Source organism: Artemia sp. Qi Xiang Cuo, chromosome 20, assembly GCF_049724085.1.
Source record: "Artemia sp. Qi Xiang Cuo chromosome 20, ASM4972408v1, whole genome shotgun sequence".
Classification (NCBI taxonomy): domain Eukaryota; kingdom Metazoa; phylum Arthropoda; class Branchiopoda; order Anostraca; family Artemiidae; genus Artemia; species Artemia sp. Qi Xiang Cuo.
Genome location: NC_142813.1, coordinates 15,785,263 through 15,808,665, shown reverse-complemented (window position 1 = coordinate 15,808,665; position 23,403 = coordinate 15,785,263). Strand labels below are relative to the sequence as shown.

General features: G+C 37.4%; 1 protein-coding gene across 1 annotated transcript; it reads left to right on the top strand.

The window, feature by feature from the left end:
• Positions 1 to 292: 292 nt before the first annotated feature.
• On the top strand, positions 293 to 16,048 carry ksh (transmembrane protein 167A-like protein ksh). Its single transcript, XM_089105874.1, has 2 exons — positions 293 to 316; positions 15,645 to 16,048. Exons 1-2 carry the CDS (start codon positions 314 to 316, stop codon positions 15,858 to 15,860), a joined length of 219 nt encoding a protein of 72 aa, XP_088962000.1. The 5' UTR covers positions 293 to 313; the 3' UTR covers positions 15,861 to 16,048.
• Positions 16,049 to 23,403: the final 7,355 nt, after the last annotated feature.

Here is a 23,403-nt window from a genome sequence, read left to right as displayed (position 1 = left end):
ATTGAATTTAATCATAAAAAAAACGTATTTCGTTTGGAATATATGACTCTCAAGTACTAACATTTTTTCCAAAGTATTTTGCAAGGTTTCTTTATTTTTGGTTGTAAGAAATTCGTTTTGATATTAAAACCGCTTTTAGTACAGCACAATAGTTAAACTTCTTCATTAAGTTTTTGAAATTAATTGCAATGAGCTATGATGATCCTTGTGTAAGCCTTTATTTTTATTGGGTGCTAATTTTACCGAAAATCGGCAATAAAGTTTTGTTAGTTTACGCAGACGTTTTTAAAAAAGAAAAATCTGCTCTTTTAAAATGGTAAAGATTTTTCATCTTAGTCATCCTTTATTATAGTTCTATTACAGACTAGTGGATTCAAAATCTGGTTTTAAAATGGGTTAAGTTCCAGTTTTGGTGTTTCTTGCTATCTCGCAAAGTAGTTGAGTTAGGCAAATAAAAAGTAAAATTCTACTTTGGCTAGACTACTTTTGGCTATCTTGGAAAGGGATTAGGAGGAAAATGAAGCTTTCAGGGTTGGGATTACCGGCTAAAGTATGGGAATCCAAAATATGTCCCGGGAAGGTATTTTGAAGTACCTACCTCAACTCCTCCCTCCAGAGGGTCCTGACCTTTGATGACCTTTAAAAATTTGTGTAGGCTATTATAAAAGTGAAACATTGCAAAATAAATCTTCTTCTGGTAAAATTCTACTTTAGCTACTTTTGAAAATCTAGGAAAGAAGATTTTCCTTCTATCTAGGAAAGAAGTTTGGTTAGGAAAATGAAACTTTCAGGGATAAATCTACAGGCAAAAGTATGTCTGGGGAAGGTATTTTGAAGTACCTACCTCCACTCCTTCTCTCTCTAGAGGGTCCTGACCTTTAAAAATATGTGTTTTATAAAAGTGAAACCTTGTAAAATAGATCTTCTGCTTAAAATGAAGTTCAACAAAATTGTTTTCAGCCTTACAACTTTGCTCAATCCTGATTTATAGAGTTTTAAAGATATGCAAATACATTTCCAAAATTTTGATAATTAACATTGATATGGCTTAAAATACTACTCAAATAACAGAAATTGCATTTTCAGAACTAAAGCCAGAGAAAAAGAATCTTATAACTGAAAATTAAGGTAAAATGTTGTTTTGTCAAAATTGCAATAGGTGACCTGTCATGTAGGCAAATTTCAGGATCCTCTAGAGGGAGAGGGAGAGGAGATAATTACTTCAAAATACCTTCCCAGGACATATTTTAGCCTGTAGACCCATCCCTGAAAGTTTCATTTTCCTAACATCACCCCTTTCCAAGATAGGTAAAAGTAACTAAAGTAGAATTTTACCCTTCTTCTTAAACAAAGTACAATAAAGTTGTCTTCAGCTTCACAACTTTTCTCAATCCCAATATAGGCCTATAAGGTTTTAAAGATATGCTAATACAGGTAAATTTTTACCAAATCATATTAATGACTTACAAATAAAGTGAATATACCACTTGATGTCTTTTAGGCTCTTTATGAATATAATAATCATTTTTGTTGGAAATGAATTTTAGCTCCTACCTCTCTATGCTCCAATTTAGGATATATATTTGCACATTAGGGGGGGGGGGGGAAATTTTAAACTTACCTCTCATTTACTTCAGAAATAAAATTTACCTCACCCCCCTAATGTGCAAATGTATACCCTGAATTGGTATATAGGGGTGGGGGCTAAATTCATTTCCAACAAAAATGATTATTCCATTTGTAAAGAGCATAAAAAAGGCATCAAGTGGTATATTCTTATTATTTGTAAGTCAATAATATGATTTGGTAAAAGTTTACCCAAATACATTTCCTAAATTTTAGAGAAAAAAAATTGATATGGCTTAAAATTGTTCCCAAATAACAGGAATTGCATTTTCAGAACTAAAGTCAGAGAAAAAGAAAGTGATAACTAAAAAATCAAGTTAAAATGCTGTTTTGTCAAAATTTCAATAGGTATAGACCTGTCATGTAGGCAAATTTCAGGACCCTCTAGAGGGAGAAAGAGTGGAGGTAGGTACTTCAAAATACCTTCCCAGGACATACTTTGGCAATTTTTTTGCAAATCATATTATTGACTTACAAATAAAGTAAACATACCACTTGATACCTTTTTTATGCTCTTTCCAAATATAATAATCATTTTTGTTGGAAATGAATTTTACCCCCACCCCTATTTATACCAATTCAGGGTATATATTTGCACATTAGGGGGGTAGGGGGAAATTTTATTTCTGATGTAAATGAGAGATAAGATTAAACTTTCCCTCCACCCCCTAATGCGCAAATATATAGGCTACCCTGAATTGGTATATATAGGGGTGGGGTAAAATTCATTTCTGACAAAAATGATTATTACATTTGGAAAGAGAATAAAAAAAGGCATCAAGTGGTATATTCACTTTAGTCCTAAGTCAATAATATGATTTGGTAAAGATTTACCTATATTTGCACATTAGGGGGGGGGTAAATTTTATTTCTGATGTAAATGGGAGGTAAGTTTAAACTTTACCCCCACTCCCCTAATGTGCAAATATATACCCTGAATTGGTATATATAGGGGTGGGTGTTAAATTCATTTCCAAAAAAAAATATCTATTATATTTGGAAAGAGCATAGAAAAAGGCATCAAGTGGTATGTTTACTTTATTTGTAAGTCAATAATATGATTTGTGAAAAATTTACCCATACTTTAGCCTGTAGGCCCATCCCTGAAAGTTTCATTTTCCAACCTAACCCCTTTCCAAGATAGCTAAAAGTAGCTAAAGTAGAATTTTACCAAATAAAATTTCCAGGAATAGATCTAGGTTACTGCCTAAAACATACCCTGGGAAGGTTTTATCAGGTAAATTTTTCATTATTCAGATTATTGACTTACAAATAAAGTAAACATACCACTTGATGTGTTTTTTATGCTCTTTCCAAATATAATTATCTTTTTTGTTGGAAATGAATTATACCCCCACCCCTATATATACCAATTCAGGGTATATATTTGCAGATTAGTGGGTAGGGGTTAAATTTTATTTCTGATGTAAATGAGAGGTAAGTTTAAACTTTTCCCCCCACCCTTCTAATGTGCAAATATATACCCTGAATTGGTACCTGAACATACCACTTGATGTGTTTTTTATGCTCTTTCCAAATATAATCTTTTTTGTTGGAAATGAATTTCACCCCCACTTCTATATATTCCAATTCAGGGTGTATATTTGCACATTAAGGGGTAGAGGTAAATTTTATTTCTGATGTAAATGAGAGGTAAGTTTAACCTTCCCCCCACCCTTCTAATGTGCAAATATATGCCCCGAGTTGGTATATATAGGGGGTGGGGATAAAATTTATTTGTGACAAAAATGATTATTATATTAGGAAAGAGCATAAAAAAGACATCAAGTGGTATGTTTACTTAATTTGTAAGTTAATAATATGAAAAACAAAAAAAAATACCTTTTATCAATCTACTATCTCTACCTGTTTCTTATTTCTAGGGTTTAGAAGATTCCATGCATAAAAGGTCATTTTTATCTAAATTTTGTAAGAAAAAATGTCTTACTTTAATTCTGAGTTTTCAGTATCCTTTGTTTGGCTCTAGTTTTTCTGAACATAATTCCTATTTTGCGAGTAGAATTTCAAGCCATATCAATATTTTACTTTAAATTTTAGGAATATATCTGAAAATCTCTAAAACCTTCCTTACAAATCAGGATGGAGCTTCTTGATAAATCAGGTAGTCCTAAAAGGCTCAAAATGCTTTTCTTTGGCCTCATTTGAACAATCTATTTCCAAGTGAAATACAAGTTTATCTTCTTTTGCTATCTTGGAAAAGGATTAGGTTTGGAAAAATTAAACTTTTAGCAATGAATTCAGGGCCAAAAGTATACTCTATGAAGGTATTGCCAAGCTTCTATGTTAACCCTCTTCTGATTTCTAAGTCTTAGAGATTTGCTAGTATAAGTGTAGGGTTAGTCCTCTATATAAGAAAATGTGTTAAGAAAACAATTCTTACTCCATAATATGGAGAATAATCCTAGTTAACATATCTTGCAGGGGGAGAACCTTTATCTTCACTTCTGTTCTTGTGTTTCCAGTTTTTTCTAAGAAATTCATGAATTTCTTAGAAACTATATACTAACAGAGTATATACCCCCACCCCCCTAATGTGCAAATATATACCTAGAATTGCATTCTGAATCTAAACATAACCTTCATTTGCATTGCAAATGAACTTTACCCCCTACCTCCATGATATACAAATATACACCCTGATTTGGATATATTTAGGGGTAGGGGTAAAGTTCATTTGTGATGCAAATGAAGGTTATATTTAGATTGAGGATAAAATTCTGGGCATATATTTGCACATTAGGGTGGTGGGGGTATATACTCAGCTAATATATAGGTTTTAAGAAATTCATGAGTTTCTTAGAAAAACTGGAAAAACAAGAAAAGAAGGGAAGATAAAGGTTCTCCCTGTAAAAAATATGTTAACTAGGATTATTCTGCATATCATGAAGTAAGAATTGTTTTTTTAAGATGTCTCCTTGTATAGAGGTCTAACCCTACGCTTATACCAATTTGCCTACTCTACAGGTTTATACCTATTGGAATTTTGACAGAACAACACTTTACCTTAATTTTCAGTTTCTTTTTCTCTGGTTTTAGTCTTCAAAATGCAATTTAAATTATTTGAGTAAAATTTTAAGCCATAGCAATGGGTTTGTCTATAAATTTAGGAATTGTATGTGCAGATCTGAAATCTCATAATTTGGGACTGAGCAAAGTTGTAAGGCTGAAACAGTTTCCTTATACTTCATTAAAGAAAAAGATCTGTTTTGCAAAGTTTTGCTTTTATAACAACAATTTTTAAGGTCATCAAAGGTCAGTGCCCTCTAGAGAGAGAAGTGGAGGTAGGTACTTAAAAATACCTTCCTGGGACATACTTTAGTCTGCAGACCCATCCATGACAGTCTCATTTTCCTAACCTAACCTCTTTCCAAGATAGTAAAAAGTAGCCAAACTAGAATTTCACCCTGTCATTAGTTTTAATAGGAAAATTTTAATTGGAAACAAATTCACTGGAAATTTTAAATACAGCCTAAAACCCTCAAAAAATGTCACAGTGCTTGCTTTCATGTCATTTGCAAAATAAAATTTTCCTATTAAGACCAATGAAAATAAGGTAAAAGTCTAGAATTTGGACTTGAGAAGGAATCATGTTAAGAAAACAATCTTTCTTCATAATATGCAGAATGATTGTTGTTAACATATTTTGACTACAGCTCTACTATACTTTACACCTACCTCCCCCTCTCTAATATGCAAATATATAGTCCAAATTATATATTTCCTGTGCATTTCTCTTATTTCAACCCATGTATCCATAAATTGATTCAACTGTGGTGAAACAAGACCCAGAAAACCAAGAGTGGTGCATGGAAGAATGCATGGGAAATACATAATTTGTGCTACATATTTGCACATTAGGAGGGGGGGAGGGTAAAGAATAGTGGAGTTGCTGTCAAAATTTGTTAGCTCTAATTATTCTGCATGTTATGAAGTAAGAATTGTTTGCTTAACATTTTTCCTTCTTATTAGTCCAATTCTAGACCTTTGCTTAAAATAACAATGCCATTCCTGAATCAGCTACAATTGGTAATTTTTTCTCACTAGGCAGTTTTTTTTAGAAATATGTTTTAAGATTTTGGCTACTACAGGCTGTTTTGCACCCTTTAAGGGCTTAAAATGTGATTTCCCCCAGAATCAATTATTGAATTTGGAAAGATTGTTAAAAAAGGCATCAAGTCAATTAAAGCAAGTGAAAGAGCATTAAAAAAGGCATCACTTGGCAGTTTTTTTAGAAATATGTTTTAAACTTTTGGCCACTGTAGGCTGTTTTAAGCCCTTTAAGGACTTAAAACCCAGAATCAATTATTGAATTTGGAAAGAGCATTAAAAAAACCATAAAGTGATGCAAATGCTCAAGATGAAAAAGACCTGGATGTGATGGTGAGTCACAGAACTGGACTCTTGCAAATATTTTATTCTACCTGTACCCAGTATGTTATAAAAATAAATAGCCTCCTAAAATTTACCTCCAATCTTGAAATTTAGTTTTCATCATTTGGCCTTAGCTACTTAGCTAAGAACTTATGGCTACTTAGCTAGGCAAAAGGTGAAGACACCACCAGATGCATCCTTGTACGCTCTCTTCAAATATAGCCTACTAATAGCTTCCATTATGAATTTGGTTTTATTTTGAGTAATTAATAAAGACTCTGGAAGTAACACCTTGTTTCTTAGATAAAATGGTTAACAGAAATTCTGAAAACTGCTTTAAACCAATCATAGGTATGCACTTTTTTGTTTTCCTACATTCATGGCACCAGGTACTTAAATATATCTGGTACGCCACTATTCATTTACCTTGTTCTGAAACCTTGATGTTTTAAATGTCAGTTGAACCTTCTTTTGAAGAGTCAACAGAGGGATTTGCAGGAATAATATCACCAGGAAGATTGTTCCAGATAGAAGTGCAATACTGGATGAAGCTGTTCCTCAAGTACTTGGTGTCTTATGCCTGAAAGTATGTTGCTTCACTTTACCCCCACCCCACCCCCTGATGGAAAAATACAAAGTCCACCCTATATACTAAAACTGCGTTTTTTCAATATCACAACTCTTTTGTTCTTTGTTATTTTTGGAGCAAATACTAATCTATCAGAATAAAATATAAAAAAATCACACTATTCCAAAAAATAGTGTGAATATTTATAATGAACTATATAATGAACTATATATTTTTCTATCAGGGGGGGAGGTAAATGAAGCACTGCACTCTTATTGTTGAGATAACTAGCTATTTACAGTTGTTTTAAAGTAGTTTTCAGAAATGTTGATACTGTAACTATTTTCTGTTGACAGTTAATAAGGAACAAGGCGTCACTTTAAGGGCTCAAGATAAAATGGGGTTGGACGGTAGTGTGCATTGCCAGGAAAATGACTATTTGGAAAGAGCATAGAATAAGGGATCTGATGGGACTACTCGTTTTGTTTTATAATGTTTCCTTTGGAAGAGCTGCTGAACTACAATTTCACGCATTCATTTAATTAATATTTGGCACTTAACACTAGAAAAATTTCAAGGTGTTTTAAGGTGTAATTTGTGTTTTTATTTCTGCACTCAGTCTTCATATCTTGTATCTTAATATGTTCATCAATAAGTAAATAAACATAGGTTATTTGCTAATAAGTTACTAGGTGCCAGCTCCTGGCCTTTATATGAGTACTGAAGGTCAGGCAAAGCCACTACTAGCTTAATACAAGTTATTACCTTAAATTACCTTAAATTGCATGTCCAGGGAGATAAGGTGGTGGTGAGCCTCCTGTGGAACATCTTGCTGGTGGTGTGACATGACCAAGTTTGGCATCCAAGGTTAGCCTACACTCTGCATTGGCCCAGTCCTTCTCAACTCCTTTTTTGAACGCATCTATGGTTTAGGACTTAATGGTGGCTTTGGAGAGGCTGTTCTAGTAAGGGAGCGTGTACAGAGAAGAATTGTCAGTGCTCATCTTGATGGCAACAGGGGACTTGCAGCTTTTTTGTGTGACCTCTTGTTGTACTTGCAAGGGATGAGGAGGAAACTTGACTTGAGAGGTCATTTTCTAGCAGTTTGCAAGTAGTGGTTGTATCTCCTCTCTTCCTTTGATAGACTAGGGTGGGGAGTTTGAGGGATAGAAGGCGTTCTTCATACAACATGTCTTGCAAAGCTGGTATGAGCTTTGTTGCTTGCCTTTGGACACTCTTGAGTGCTTAAATGTCCATTTTATAATGGGGAGACACTAGGGTCATTCCAAAGTCCAGGTATGGACATACAATAGCTTTGTACATCTTCTTGACCACACATGGCTTCCTGGTGGTAAACATTTGTTTTATGAGTCCTAGGGCTCGGTTTGCTTTGGCAACTTGAGTTTGTCATTGGTAATAACCTCCAGGTCCTTTTCCTCACTTACAGCTTCAAGTAGGTCATCTCCAATTTGGTAAGCTTGTCTAGGATTGTCATGTCCAAGATCAGTATTTTCCATTTTGACACATTCAACTGCAAACCCCACTCAGATGACCATCTAGATACTTGATCTAAGTCTTCCTGCATCATTGAGTGATTGGGGCTAATTTGGGCCTGTCCTAAGAGCTTGCAGTTGTCAGCATATAGTGCCATTGGGTTGATCAGGCTAGTTCTACAGTCGTTAATATATATGCTGAATAATGTGGAACCCAGGATTGTACCCATTGGGACTCCACTAATGACAAGAATTTCATCTGAATAAACAGTTTTACTGGTGGTGTCATAAACTACTACCCTCTGAGTGCTTCCAGTAAGAAAAGCTTCAATCCAGGCAATTATATCCTCATACACCCTGTATGCTTCCATTTTCAGTAGAAGTTGATGATGTACTTTATCAAAGGCTTTTCTTTGATCAAGCCATATGACATCCACCAGAAGGCCATCATCCAAGAGTCTGGTCACAAAGTCATATATTTCAATGAGGTTTTTGTTGATTGAGCAACCTTTACAGAAACCATGCTGTCTTTTTGAAAGTGACTGATTTCTTTCAAGGTGAGAGGCCAGTGCGTCATTTATGATGCTCTCAAGGACCTTGCGTACAACAGAAGAGAGACTTACTGGTTTGGTCCTTTCTCCCTTTCTTGAAGATGGGCTTGATGTTGGCCTGCTTCCAGTCACTTGGGAGCACTTTGGAAGTGAGTGACATCCCAAGAATTACTGCTAGTGGCTCAACAATTTCTTCAGCTGCTTCTTTTAATAGTCTGGTTGTAGATTGTCTGGCCCAGCAGCTTTATTTGCATCCAGTCTTGTAAGCCTTTTCAGAACATTCTCTACACTTATAGTTGTCATATACATTGGTTCTCCAATTGGTTGCTCTGGTAGAGTGGGTGGAGGGTTTGTTATGGGCTGAGTGGAGAAATTTGTACCAAAGCTAGAGTTGAGCAAATCTACTTTTTCTTTAGCTTCTGAGGTCCTTGTGTCATCCTCTTTCATGAGGTCTGGGATGTTACATCTAGAGGGATTGGTGCTGAGAAATGGCGTCAGAAGCCCTTTGGATTCTGCTTTGCGTCTGCTGCAATTGCCTCCTTGCAGTTTTCTACAATCTTCCAAGTCAAATTTCTTAGCCTGTTTCTGCATTTTTTTTGAATGTATCATAGTGGTCATCACATCTGCACTTTATGAATCTGGTCCTTGCTCTTTTCTTCTTCATTCTAGCCCTTTTGGCTTCTTTGGGTAGGAAGAGGAGTGTTTTTGACTGGGTTGACCAGTATACCCGGGTATGTTTGTTTTCTGCAGCTAGGACTACTGTCTTAAATGCCTCTCAGCTTTTTAAATATTGCTGTTGTCAACCACATTCTCCCATTTTATCATTGACAGGACTGCCGTATCAAATCATAATCTGTAAAGGATTTTTTCACTTTATTTTCCTTCTTAGAGTTCACGTGTATCTCAGTCCAGATACAAATATGATCACTGCTTCCAATTGCAGGGTGGTAGGAAGTAGAAATAATTCTTTCAGGGTCAATAATTCCTTTTGTGACAACTAAGTCTAATAAGGAGGGTTGAGGGATTTAGTAGTGACACAGGAGGGGCTCCTTTCAGGGGGGAATCCTATACCTTCAACCCACTTAACATCAGGCATATTAAAATCTCCAAACAGATAGATTGGTGAATGCTCATGGGCATTGATTTTAGATATGAGATCAGATACAGCTAGGTGTGAAATATATTGATTAAGGGCAGACGGACTACGGTAAATAACACCTATTATAAATGATTCAGATCCAACATGGAGTTTCAAACAGACATACTCAACCCAACCGATATCAGAATAAATAAAAGAGTAACTCACAGTTTCAGCTCTCACTCCAGTTCTGCAGTATATTGCTGCTCCTCTCCGACACTCAGGGTGATCCAAATTGCTACACAGACTGAATCCAGGGACTTGGATTTGAGATTCTTCCAATTTTGACACTGAGTTTTCAGGGCAAATTTCGCAAACACAAATAACATATATATCAAGATCAAAACACACAGCTTTTAGTTTATTAAGTTTTGGGGCAAGAGTATCAGAATTTGTGTAAAAAACACTGAATTTTCTAGAGTTTTTTTTTTATTATTATTATTTTAGCAGTATTGCTGCTAGTACCAGAGTGACTGATTTCAATTTCACTTTCGCCGCCGCTCTCACTGCCGATGTTGTCACACTCATTTTCACTGCCCAAACAGGTGGTTTCGAAAACTTCGTCCATTGAAACCAGTGACTCGGCGCTGGCAAAGCTCTAGTTCGTTTCACTGCAAATGACCTCTTGCTCCGTATTTACGCTATTTACATCACTTTGTGCCACATTTAGTGCTCTGTCTGCCTTGGGACTGGGGATCCCAAGGGTAGCCATAATGACCCCGTTCCTTATTCCCAGATCTTGCTCACCAGCCGCAGCTCTTCTTTTAATTTCTTCAACCAATTCTTTTCGTTTCTGACGGTCTTCTCGAAATGTGTCTGCGTAAAAGGCAATAGTATGTTTTTTTTTGTTTGGGAAAGCTTCAATATTTCTGCTCTCTGTTTACCCAAATTTATGGAAAATAACATGGGATCAGACCTTGTGGTGGCTGATGATCTAGGTGCCCTATGGTTTAGCCCTCTTAGCAGGCGATGGATGTTTGGAATGACACCCACGTCTATCTTGAACTCACTTTTCAGGATCTTATTTATAAATTTGGCATCGTCTGTCTGAGGTGGTACACCATAAGCAATGAGGTTCAGACGTCTTTTAAACCAGTCTTGTTCTTTCCTGACTTTTGCGAACGTCGGCTTCTAGTTTGCGACGCATAAACTTTTGTTATTATATTCTCTTCAAGATCATTCATTTTGGTTTTGACCAAGTCCAGAGAAGCATTCATATCTTGTTTGAATGAGTCAAACATGCCCCGCATTTCATTTCTGTGCTCTTGTAATAGGGTTTTTACAACATCTGAGACAGTTTGTTTGCTACCGCTGGTTTTGCACAAGAGGCAGACCCAAACACTTCTAAGTCTTTGATTCATTTTGTTGAATATGTCGTACTCTGCATCAGACATCCAGAGGCCCCTAGCGCAAAGTCAGGAATTACATTCGTTACATTGTAGGGCATTTGGCCTTTCATCCAAAGCACACCCTTCCACTGCGCACTTATCAGAGCCTTTTTCGGGCATTGAAGTTTTTGGCCGTTTCATAGTGCTTTTCCCTGTGGTATTCGGCGGCATTATATGTCAGCACTGCGCCCACTTGCACAAGTAAAAAAACTCGACATATATTATTTTGGCAAAGATTTTCTCAGCAAAAGTTCAGTTCTTTAGCAGCAACGCCGCTAATAGCCCAAATAATTATTACCTTGAAAATTATCAAGGTTGACAGAAAATGTGGGAAATGCACTACTCAAATCACCTATTCCCAGCACCTTAAGGATTAAAATCCAGCCAGTACCAATTCGGCCTCTAGATTGTTTGATGTTGCTCTCTTCTGCACTGACTATCTCCAAAAATATGCGAAAGAAAAAACGGCTGAGCTAATATAAATGGCATACAATAGCCACCAACAAAGTGCAGGGTTCGGACTCGCCTATAAATTCCAATAAATTCCTATATTTTAATGCACTCCTATAAAATGCCTATATTTTGGTTAAAATCCTATTATTCCTATATTTTCGGCTGAAGAGCACCAAGAACATTGCTCATGATTTGCAATTTTCACCGCTTGTTAAGTAAGCCGAGATATGCTTTTCTTTACTTTGGACTCTGCTTGTAGACTGTGCTGTCTTTCGGTGAAGATCAATAATGAATTACAACTGTTGAGTTGTTTGAACTTAACTAATGCTTTGTGTTGGGATTAGTAAGCTGCTTCTGCCTGGGCTATGCTGTTGTGTTGACTTAGTAGCCTATGTTTTGTTTTTTGTCATTTTGGGCATGTCCGAAATGAGCAAAGATCAGTATATAGGCTAGCAGTCTCTGCTTAATGAGACTGTGAGTTCTTGCGACTTATGCGTTTCCTGGCTGAACGCTATAAAAGGCTGATGCAAATACGGCCCAGTTTTGGACATATCCACATTTTTTCTTTTTATGGCCTTTTAATCGCGGGATGCTGTTTTGCAGGTGATGCTTGGTAATTAAGTATGGGGCATACCATGTTCAATAGTTTATGGCTTGCTAAGACGGATTGTAGGGGTAGAAAGATTGGCGAATAGTGTAAGACTGGGGACGCCCAGTCCTCATTTTTTTTGCAAACTCTGCTTGAAAAATCTTGGTTGCACAGCTGGGGTTGCTCAGCTAAACCAACGCGTGTGATCTGCAGAACACAAAGCCGCAGTTACTGCTCAACTACATCCACTACAGCTTCACCTGACCAGGCAGTCTCAAGTCGATGAAACAACCAAGGATAAAACAATAGTTGGTACAAACGCGTTTTGTGAGCGTGATGCCGCTTATAAAGCTGAGTTAATGTGGGCACTTCGGACGGTACAGAGTTCCATGTCTGCTCACTCTTCAGTCCGTATTGTCGCAACCTTCCATGCAATGTTTCCCGGTAAGATCCCCGACGGATTGTCCCTATGTGCGAAGGAAACTTACGTATCTGATCACCGATGTTCTGCATCCTTACTGTAAGCAAATGCTTGTGAAGGACATTCAGTCATATTTTGTACTAGAATATGACAAGGCAACCAACAACGCTGGTATGAAAGAGTTACAGATGCGTGTTACGATATTGGTCCTCATACGGAAAAGAAATCCAGAGTAGACATTTATGCACAAGTTTTATGGGCCACGCGACAAGTGATGACCTGTATAGGAAGATTATGTCAGCCATTGAGCAGAATCAGCTGCCACTTGAAAAACTGATCACGCTTGGAAGTGATGGACCAAACTTCAACAAAAGCGTTTGGAACAAGTTCAATGCCGAAAAAAAGAAAGTGACGGGAAAGGGAATGTTGAAAATTGGTACTTGCAACATCCATATAATTCATAATGCTTTCTTGAAAGGTCTTCAGGTGTTCGGAGAAGAAAGTTCCGACTTTGTTATTCTTGTGCATTCATTTATTGACGGCTGTCCTGCACGTTGTGAAGACTATCGAAAGTGCCAAAAGAACTTGGGAGTGCCAGAGAATGCTTTCATGAAGCATGTCCCTAGCTACTAGCTGACAATCAGACGTGCCCTCACTAGAATCATGCAGCAGTGGCCGGCAATCTTAGAGTACTTCCTGAACTTTGTGCCGAGAGAGAAAAAACTGAAGAATCTTCTATCCACTCCCGAATTTCTGAATATTGTGGCTTATATCAAAAGTGCGATGATGAAGGCCCAACTCCAGTATGTTCTAGCCTCAGCAGAGCTGTTCATGAGTTTCACCCAACTGTTCCAGAAAGAAGAGCCTCTGATTCATGTCTTGCACTCAGAGATCAAAAGACTAGTTTTGACGCTTTGCGTACGGGTCTTTACTCCAGATTTCGTGACCGAGACTGAAAATTTCTCACCAGATATATTGAACCTTGCTGAAAAATTTGCAGAAAAGCCCATAGTTTCAGAAAATGTGGAACGAGCTTTCGATGAGAAAGCAACACTGAAAGACAAGGCCATTTTCTATGTCAATGTGCGAAAACATTTTATTGCGGGCATATTTTGAACAAATGTCCTCTGGAAAAGGATGGTTTTCTAGAGGCTTTACGCTGTTTGAGTCCGAACAAGATGAAGGATTCAAGAAGCATTGTAGACATAGTGGTTGTGGCATGCGAGATAGCAATTGGAGTAAGCTCAGACGTCGCCCAGGCTGAGTGGCTGCTTTTGCGAACGGAAACTGGACCCCGTAAGGACATTACTCGGATCGATCATTTTTGGAGCCATTATTTTGGACTAGTGAATGAGCGCGGGGACAACAGGCACCCGGAACTTACCAAGCTTATCAAAGCGGTGCTGACGTTGTCGCATGGCAGCGCAGATGTTGAGCGTGGGTTCACGCATTCTGGTAGGATTCTCGGTGAAGACCAGGCCTTGATGTCTGAACGCGTTCTGGATGCGAGACTCATGGTATATGACACGTTGAGGCTTTATCGAGGAAAACCAGAACGGTTTGTTTTTACAAGAGAGCTGTTGAATCTTGCACGTTCCGCACAGTCTCAGTATCAACAATATCTGGATGAAAAGAAAAAAAAGAGCTACCCAAGAAGAAGAAAACAGCTTTTGAAGAGGACAGCAACTGGAAGTTGCAGGAGGTCCACGACAAAAAGAAAGAAATAGGAGATCTGGAAAGCAAAAGGAAAAAACTTAGAGCATCAGAGCAAGAAAAGAGAACAGTAGCAGATGCTGTACTTCAGGAAGCGACCGACTGAATGAAGAAGGCTGCTGAGTCCAAGAGTTCCATAGACATTGCCCTAGCTGTTTCTTTTCTCGAAGGAGCTTTGAAGTCCAGAACAAGTGAAAGAGAGCAGATGGTGGAATCAGCGAGAATGGAGCCGTCTCTTGCAAAGAAAAAAACTGATCTCATATCGAAATTGATGCCCAAGAAGCAGCAAGAGTGATTCCAAATACTTTACCTGTATCAGTCAATCATTTGCACAGTATGTGTATCTGATATTTTACTGTTTTTTACTATTTGCAACGTTTGTATTTGAAATAAAAAAAAATAAAATAAATGAATGCAAACACCCGGGACATGACGAATATATGTGACTAGGCATCCCGCACCATCTAACGCAGGTGTGATCCCGAGGACTTCTGAATCCTATATTTAGCCTATATGTGGCCCTAGAAAATCCTATAAAAATAGTACAGAGCCTATAATTTAAAACGAACTGACCTGTCTGAACCCTGAAAGTGCTTCTTAGATATAATTTCTTTGATATTCTGAAGATAAGTTGTTGAGCAAGGTGAATGAAACTTTTAGTAATTATAAGGATTTGGTATTTGAGCTGATCTGCTAAGTTTTCACTCACCTGGCCTTACTACTTTCTTCATCAAATTGTACCACATTATTGCAGGTACATGATTGATTGTTACAGAATGCGAGCTTAGACTTTATCTTCAATTTTGTATCTTTATGGTCTTCCTATTTAGCTTTGTATCCTGTTACCTACTATTTTCGTGTTTTACAGTCCAGGCTGGTGATTTAAAAACCATTTGCATTGTTCATTCAGTCCTAATTAACAGTTATGCAACGTTGATGTGTATTGTTTGTATTTTATATCAAAATTGGTCCTGCAGGAATTTACAGTATTCAGTGATGATCCCTATACACTTTTTTGAGAAAAAATGGAAACCCTGTGTGATTTAATATTAGCTACAGTTGCTGAAATGATCATCACATTTAAATGCTTTAAATTTTGAAGTGCTTTAGAGACATGCCATGTATGAATCGTTGTCACCTACCAAGGATTTGTTCTATTATGATTTTATAACCCTTTATTTTTTTTTTTAGGTTTTGTGACATATTTTCTTTTTTTGGAGGGGGGGGGAGATAGAGTATGTGTTCCATTTATATTTTATTACTGAAGTATAGAGGTCAATCCTAGCTGTTAAGATTATCTCTTCTTTTTCAGATTATTCTTTTCAATTTTCAAAGTTTGGTGTCAACTATTCTTCTACTTATTTGCACATGTGCTTACCTTAGATCCTTAGTACCCACTTTAATGGACAAGCACAAGACAGGATTCCTTGGGGTTTTCTGGAAATGTGCTAGAATTGGTGAAAGGAAGAGTCCCTATGTTGCTGTTTGTTGTTGTATCATGGCTGCAGTTCTGTTATTTGGATCTTAAACTGTTTGCGGAATTTTAATATATGGAGCTGCTTAAAATAAATTTGGAAGTATGATAATATTGGTGGAAAAAGTTGAATGTAGACTATTCAGAATGTTTAACTACAGAAGTTTTGGCATTTCTTTTTTTTATGAAATAAAATTAATTTCATGCAAAAACGAAGTAGATGTGATGAAAGATTTAACAAAAGTGGGGAAAATGAAGTAGATTTCTTTTAGGAATAGCCTAAAAAATATTCACTTTTAAGGGTGGTAAACCTTTTATATTGAAAACATGGATTTGCTTTCCTCTCACAACTTGTTATGGTTATTGCGAGACTGCATAGGGGAGAAAAACAATGAAAACTTTTCAGCGTCATATTCAGCCTGCATTAGTTGGTAGAAGATAGTCAAAGTTAAGTTTTTCACAAAAAGATTATGCAACTGCTTTATCATTTTTGGTTTTAATTATTCATTGTCAAAAGAAAGATTAAAACTGTTCCAAAATTAAGAAGAAAACTGTTCCAAAATTACCTAATCAGCACATCAAATATTGATCCTGGAAGGTTGAAGTTTCAATATGCCAAAGCTAAGAACATTGTCAATACTGTGTAGTATGCTTTTTTTGGGGTGTGGAGGCAATGGGGCTTTGAGGCTGGAGCCATCATCTAGTTTTCTGGGTCTGCCCGATATTGAAATCAAATTAAGGGCTATGTAGAACTATTTTAAGATTTTAGGAGAGAATCAAGCCCCTTCTCCAATGAACTTCTTGAGAATACATTTCTCCTGAACTTAACAGGAAAAATTACACTTAAAGCCTACATTCTCTTGAAAGGAAGTTACTTGAACCAAACGCTTCTGGCTAAGACTTACAAAGCCAAGGGAGTATTTACTTACAAAATACTGTGATCAATAATTTTCTTCCTTTTTTGGTAGGTTTGGGTTTAAAAGTTTCTTATAAGACTAAGACATTCAACTTTGTTGTCACCTTGAGGCATTTTTTCCTTGGTTGGCCTGTATGATGCAAGGATTTTTTAGAATGCCAGAAAAAGAAATGCATCCCATAAAATAGTTGCATTCAGCAAGTCCCAACAGGTGGCTGACATTGGACCCTGCTCTTTGCTGAGCAATTGATCAGCAGTTGGTACTCTTGGAGTATTTTTGGCATTACATACCATCAAAGAAACATTTAAAGAATGTCGTGTCGTCAGCAGAGTACCTCAAGATTGTAAGCTACCTATAAAGAAAAGATATCCTTGCCAAACTGGAATTTCTGCATTTACCGTCTGAGCTTTTTACGAAAGTCACAGCAGCGTTTCAGAAGAATGAAGCCCTTGTGCAGGCTCTTCATGCCGAGCTGAAAAAATGTCTTCTCATTTTTTTGGCGAGACTTCTAAAACCCGACTAGGGTCGTATCCTGGAATTTTGTTTCGGGGGGGGGGGGTACAATTTTTTTGTAAAAAAGCATCAAAAATTAGTTTGCATTCAATTTTGTAATCTTTTTACGAGTTGGACAAACATTTTTTTCGGGGGGGGGGGATTCCAACCCCCTAACCTACTGATGAAATTTCTAACATTTTGCTTGAGAACTTGGACAACTATTTGCTGGACACTATTGTAGGTGACCAGGTTGAGCTTGCGTTAGATGGTCAGAAAATCACCTTGGTAGAAAGACAAGGGTCCCATCTAAGGGCGCGAAGGCAATTCAAGCCAGCTGTCGAACACTCAATCAAGAAGCCCTCCATCTCTTCAAATAGCCTTCTCGAAGTACTTAGGTGTCTGGATCCCATGGAAAGGGAAAGAGCTAGAAGTCTATCAGTCTATAGATGTGCTTGCTCGAAACATCCCGCTTGGAGTAAGTGTTGACGATGTCAGAAATGAGTGGATGTTGCTGCAAGCCGAGAAATCTGTAGAACTAACGCCATCACGCGTCTACCATTGCTGGCAACAAATCTTCTCTATGACGGATGCTTTTGGTGGGCAAAAGTATACGCTTTTGTCGAAGCTTGTAAAAGCTGTGTTGACATTATCGCATTGTAGTGCTTACGTAGAGAGGGGCTTTTTGCCCTCGGGAAGATCTTTTCTGTCGGACAGAGCCTCCATGTTAGAAAGAGTCCTGAATGCGAAGGCGTGTGTGATTGACGAATTGAACACAGATGGAGGCAAGCCTGAAAGGTTTCCTATTCCCAAAGAATTGTTGACTTCGGCTAGGCTGGTATTGTCAAAATACAAAGACTGTTTGGAGAGCAAAATAAAAAAACAAGCTGCTGAACAAAGTGTCCAAGAGAAAGAAAGGGAACCAAATCTAGTTGATATCTCTTGCAATAAAAAAAGCTAGATAGACTTGAGGAATCTTTGTAAGAAAAGAGGTCCTCTGAAAACTAAAAACGAGCAATTGTTGATGCCCTCTTGAAAGGAGCCATCGATTGCTTACGGAGAGCGGTGGCCTCAAAAGATTCCGTGGACTCCACCTTGGCAAATTGCCTACTAGATAATACCATGAAAACGCGAGAAGAAAAAAAAAAACGAAACAGGTGAAAAAAAGCATATTGAAAAGGACATACAAAAGAAGAATTCAGACCTCATAAGCAAGTTCACCAGTCTCTCAAAAAAGTCGAAGAAGTGAATGGGTTAGCTTGCAAGCTGAAGTCTTACGGATGGTTTTTTTACTTGTTTCTAGTCTTGAAGTTGCTTTCCTTTTTTTGTTTTAAATAAACATAACTGAAAACTTGAAAAAAAAAAAAAATGGAGAAATAAAGACAACTGACCGTCTCGTGGAAAAATGAGCTCCTTCCGAGGCTCGTCAATATGATGATTCTTAGGGTGACTTGGTTACCGTTTCTGATTCATAAACAAAGGAATATTTTAATCATGAATGGGAATCAAAATCTCTTCCCACTTTGGTCCCTTTTTTCAACCCTAAAAGTCCCCTTGACAGGTAGTCAAGTCCCTTTTCTAATGGGCAGGAATAATTTCGAGCCCTGAATTACACCCTTTTTATTTATTTAAATTATAAAAGCAGAAGTAGTAGTGTTCCCAAAAGTTTCACCTTAATACCCCTAATCGTTCTCGATATATTGCGGAAGTGTCTTATTGGTAACCATAAACACAATGCCTTTTTATTTATTTTAACGCAACATTTAGTTTTAAGTTATAATGGGCCAATTGCATAATTGTGGGGGGTTGACATGCCCAATATCTATAAAGACATAGTTGCTGGACTGTTCTACTATGCTGAACAAAACGGCTGTCTCAGAAGTTTGACTGGCTGTGTTTGGAAAATGAATGGGTTTGGGAGAAGGGCTGTTTGCCCTCCAATCTTTTTATTCTTAAAAAAGGCACCATAAATTTTAATTTTGAGTCGAATTACCTCCTTTAAAAGTCTCAATGATATTTCTAGCTATTATAGAGTGGTGATGCCAATCATATTGCTTATATGCTCCTTTGAAAAACTGTATGCTTATAGTTTTTTCGTTTAATTGAAACTCCTAAACGTTCCCTATAAGTTTCATCTTAATACCCTTAACTCATTAGTTACAGTAACTGTAGTGGTAGTGTTAAAAGTATACATATAGTGCCTTCTGGCTAGTTCAAAGTCCCGCAAAATTTATCCTTAAAGGTCTAAGCTGCTCTTCAGGTATTGTTTTGCTACCTTTTAGAAAGTCCTCATGCTCATTGTTTATTTTGGTTTATCATAACATCATCCTAAATATTCCTTGAAAGCTTTACCTTAATGCCCTAGCTTTCACAGTCACAATAGTTGTAGCAGCATTAGCTGCAGTATGCGCATAACACCTTTATTTTCTTTAAAAACCCCTGCAAGACATACTGAAAGTTTCAGCTTAATACATACCATTAACCATTCCTGAAGAATTTCTGATGCGTCCGCTTAACAACCTATGTGGACATAGTGTGCATTCGCCTTAATATCTTTAGTTTTAATAGTAGCAGTAAAATTAATTGTAGTAGCCTAAGCTTTAGCGGCTGCAGTAGTAAAGGAAGTAGTAACAATAGTGACAGTAGCAGTAGTAAGAATAGAAGTAGTTGTATTAGGATGCAAATTTTTTCTTTTGGTTAGTTCAACATCCCTCACAACAAGCCCTGTTAGTTTCAACTTCACACACCAAACTGTTCCTAAGATATTGCTGTTACACCCTTTTGACAATCTGTATACAGAGGGTGTGTTCTGATTCAGTTCATCTTTCGCCTTTAAAATTTCACCTTCATACCCTTAGGTATAGTTGTAATAGTAGTCACAGTAGCAGTATTGATATTACTAGGAATAGTATTGAATAGCGGTAGAACTACTAGCAGCAGTAGTAGTAACCTATTGCCTTTTGGTCAGTAGAACATCCCTCTCATCAAGTCGTGGCAGTTTCAACCCAATACAATTATCCATCACTATGACATTGCTGATTTGTCCTTTTGATAACCTGTATGTTCATATACTTCTTGAAATTTTCATCTCAGTGCTCTTAGCCTTACAAGTAGTTACCATAGAGGTAGTAGCAGTAGTCAATGTAGCAGTAACAATAGTATTAGTAGTAGTGTGCACATATTGCCTTTTGGTGAGATAATCTTCCCCTTTAAGTATTCTCTGAAAGTTCCAACTTAATACCCAAATCAATTCTTGAGATACGCTATTTTGACAATGTGCATGCACATAGCGTCTTTGGATTTAGTTCATATTTCCCCTTAATACTGTAAATGGAGTAGTATGGTAGTTCTAGTAGTATTGCTATCATGCAAATATTGCCTTTTTGAACATCTCCTATATTATTTCCTGAATTTTCCAATTTAATATACTCAGTCATTCCTGTGTTACACCCTTTTGACAATCCGTATACACATAGCGTGTTTTGATTTAGTTCAACACTCCCCTCAACATTCTCTGAAATTCTCACCTGAATACCCTTCGTCTTCTTGGAAAATAAAGTTCAAACATGCATACCTTTCTCAATAATATATACTAGGTGTAAACAGTGAACGAATGGCCTAGATTACTGCCCTTGTCCCGAGGACTGTGGTGAGGCTGACATCCCCAAAGACATAATTACTGGACCTTTCAACAAGGCTGAAAAAATAGTTCTCTTAAAATTTCGCTCGGATATGTTTTGGGGAATGATAGGCTTGGGCGCTTGGGGGAGGGGCTGATTGCCCTCCATTCACTTTTGACTCTTAAAAAGGGCACTAAAACTTCCAATCAAATGAGCTCCATCCGGTCAACCCTTGCCAATTGGCTCTGGGGGATTGTGTCCACCCTAAAGACATTATTGATTTTTGGACTATTTGTAACAAAATGGCTTTCTCACAATTTCAATTGAATCCGTTTTGGGAAAAGAGAATGTCAGGGAGGGAGGCTAGTGGCTCTCCATCATTTTTTACTCCTAAAAAAGAACTAGAATTATATATTTCAAATCAAATGAGCCTCTTCTAAAGTTCACACGACCACTCCTTCCATAAAAACCTTATATGTCCCTGGGGCAAGGGTTATTTTCCGGGGGGGGGGAGGTTAAACTCCGGTCACCATTTAATATAATACGTTCTGTGCGGCTCTCCACCATAATTCTTTGGGGGGGGGGGGGGTTGGAAGGGTGGGGGGAATTTTTTCTTTTCTCAAAAAATATACTCGTTGCATTTTAACTACCTGTTCTTACCAGCAGATACAGTCAATCTCTGTTATGGATACCAACTTTTTGGTCCATGGATGTATCCCCTGAGAATCCTATAATGTGTCATTTTTAGCTAAAACGTGTCAATCTTGAAATCTCAAAAACTCGAGATTAGTTTTTGCCAGTTATAACCAAAAGACGAGTCGTAAACCTCTTTCAAAGTAGCCAGTTAACATCAGATACAATGAAAACGAAAAAAATTCCACATGAAACATTCATGCAAATGACTTAGTGTGTAAGTATGAAGCTCATATAAACATGTAACACTCTGGGGGTAACACAACTACTTTCAACTACGCTGAACAAAATGGCTATCTCAAAATTTTGATTAGATGTGTTTTGTGATTGATGGGGGTGGGTGGGGGGTTCGCTTGTTGCCCTCTAATCACTTTTGACTATTAAAAAGGCCCTTTCAATTTCCTATCGAAAGAGCTTTTTTTTAAGTTTCTACGACAACAAATGGCCATCTCAAAATTTCTATCAGATGCGTTTCAGGAAAATACGAGGTGTGTGGGGAGGCGTATCCGCCCTCCGATCACTTTGAATCTTAATAAGGGTACTAGAACTTTTGATTACAATCCGGTGAGCCCTCTCCGAAGTTTATGCGACCAGCCTTTCTTTAAAAATTTTATATGCCCCCAGGGCATAACTTACAACCCTTACCCTGAGGGCTGAGGGTTGTCATCCTCAAAGACATAATTTTCGGACTTGTCAACTACGTTGAACAAAATGCTTGTCTCAAAATTTTGATTGGATGTATCTTGGGAAATGGTAGGCGTGGAAGGGGGTTAGTTGCCCTCCAATCACTTTCGACTAATATAAAGGAAATTAGCCCTTTCGATTTCCAATTGAATGAGCCCTTTTCGAAATTTCTACGACAACTCCTTCGATACGGAGTGCCCTGGTCTAAAACCAACAGAAGCCCCAAAAAATAATAATAATAATAATGAAAAATAAATAATATATTTTGCCCACATCGCTCTTTACATAGGCAGCGCTATTGCGCTGCTTATGATAAGGAATCCTGATTTTGGCTTACTATCAACATGTTGGACAAAGTTTTACAACAATTCCTGTACTACAGTGCTTTGGGTTGATAGATACGGGAAAATATATTCAAATATGTGGGTTGAAAATCTGCATAACTTTTGGTATTATATTGGAATGACGCTGTTCTAACCCCCATTTTGTTACAACCTTGATTATAGACAAATATTAATCAACTATCTTCCTTCGCATGCCCTAAAAGTTTTAATTTAATTCCCAAAACTGTTCCTGAAATATCGCAGATACTCGCTTTTAGCAACCTTGGATGCACAAAAGTGCATTTTGGTTTAGTTCAATTTCCCACTCAACGTGGCCTTTCAATTTTAACTTAATACCCCTAGCAGTTCCTGAAATATTGCAGAAATGCCTTTTGTAAAAAACTGGATGTATATAATGTCTTTTTATTTAGTCTAACATCACCAAAGACATACCCTGAAGCTCCAACGTAATACCCTTGTTTTTTTCCTGGGACTTTGCAGACACCCTTTTGACAATATGGATTCACAAGAGTTTATTTTGATTTAGTTGTACATCCCCCTCCAATTTCCCTGAAAGTTTGAATTTGCTTCCCTATTCCATTCTTGAGATATTGCATCTATGCCATTTTGACAGCCCGAATGCATTAAACTCTTTTAATTAAGTTCAATAGTAGCAGTCCCAAGTAGTCACAGTTGCAGTTAAAAGTAGTCGCAGTAGCAGTCACGAGAAGTCGCAGTCGCATGTATTCAAATCACTGTGTTAAGTATTCACAGTCGCAAGTAGTTGCGGTCGCAGTCGTAAGTAGCTGCAGATGCAAGTAGTTGCTGCAGTCCAAATCGAATGTAGTAGCAATCGCAGTTCCAAGTA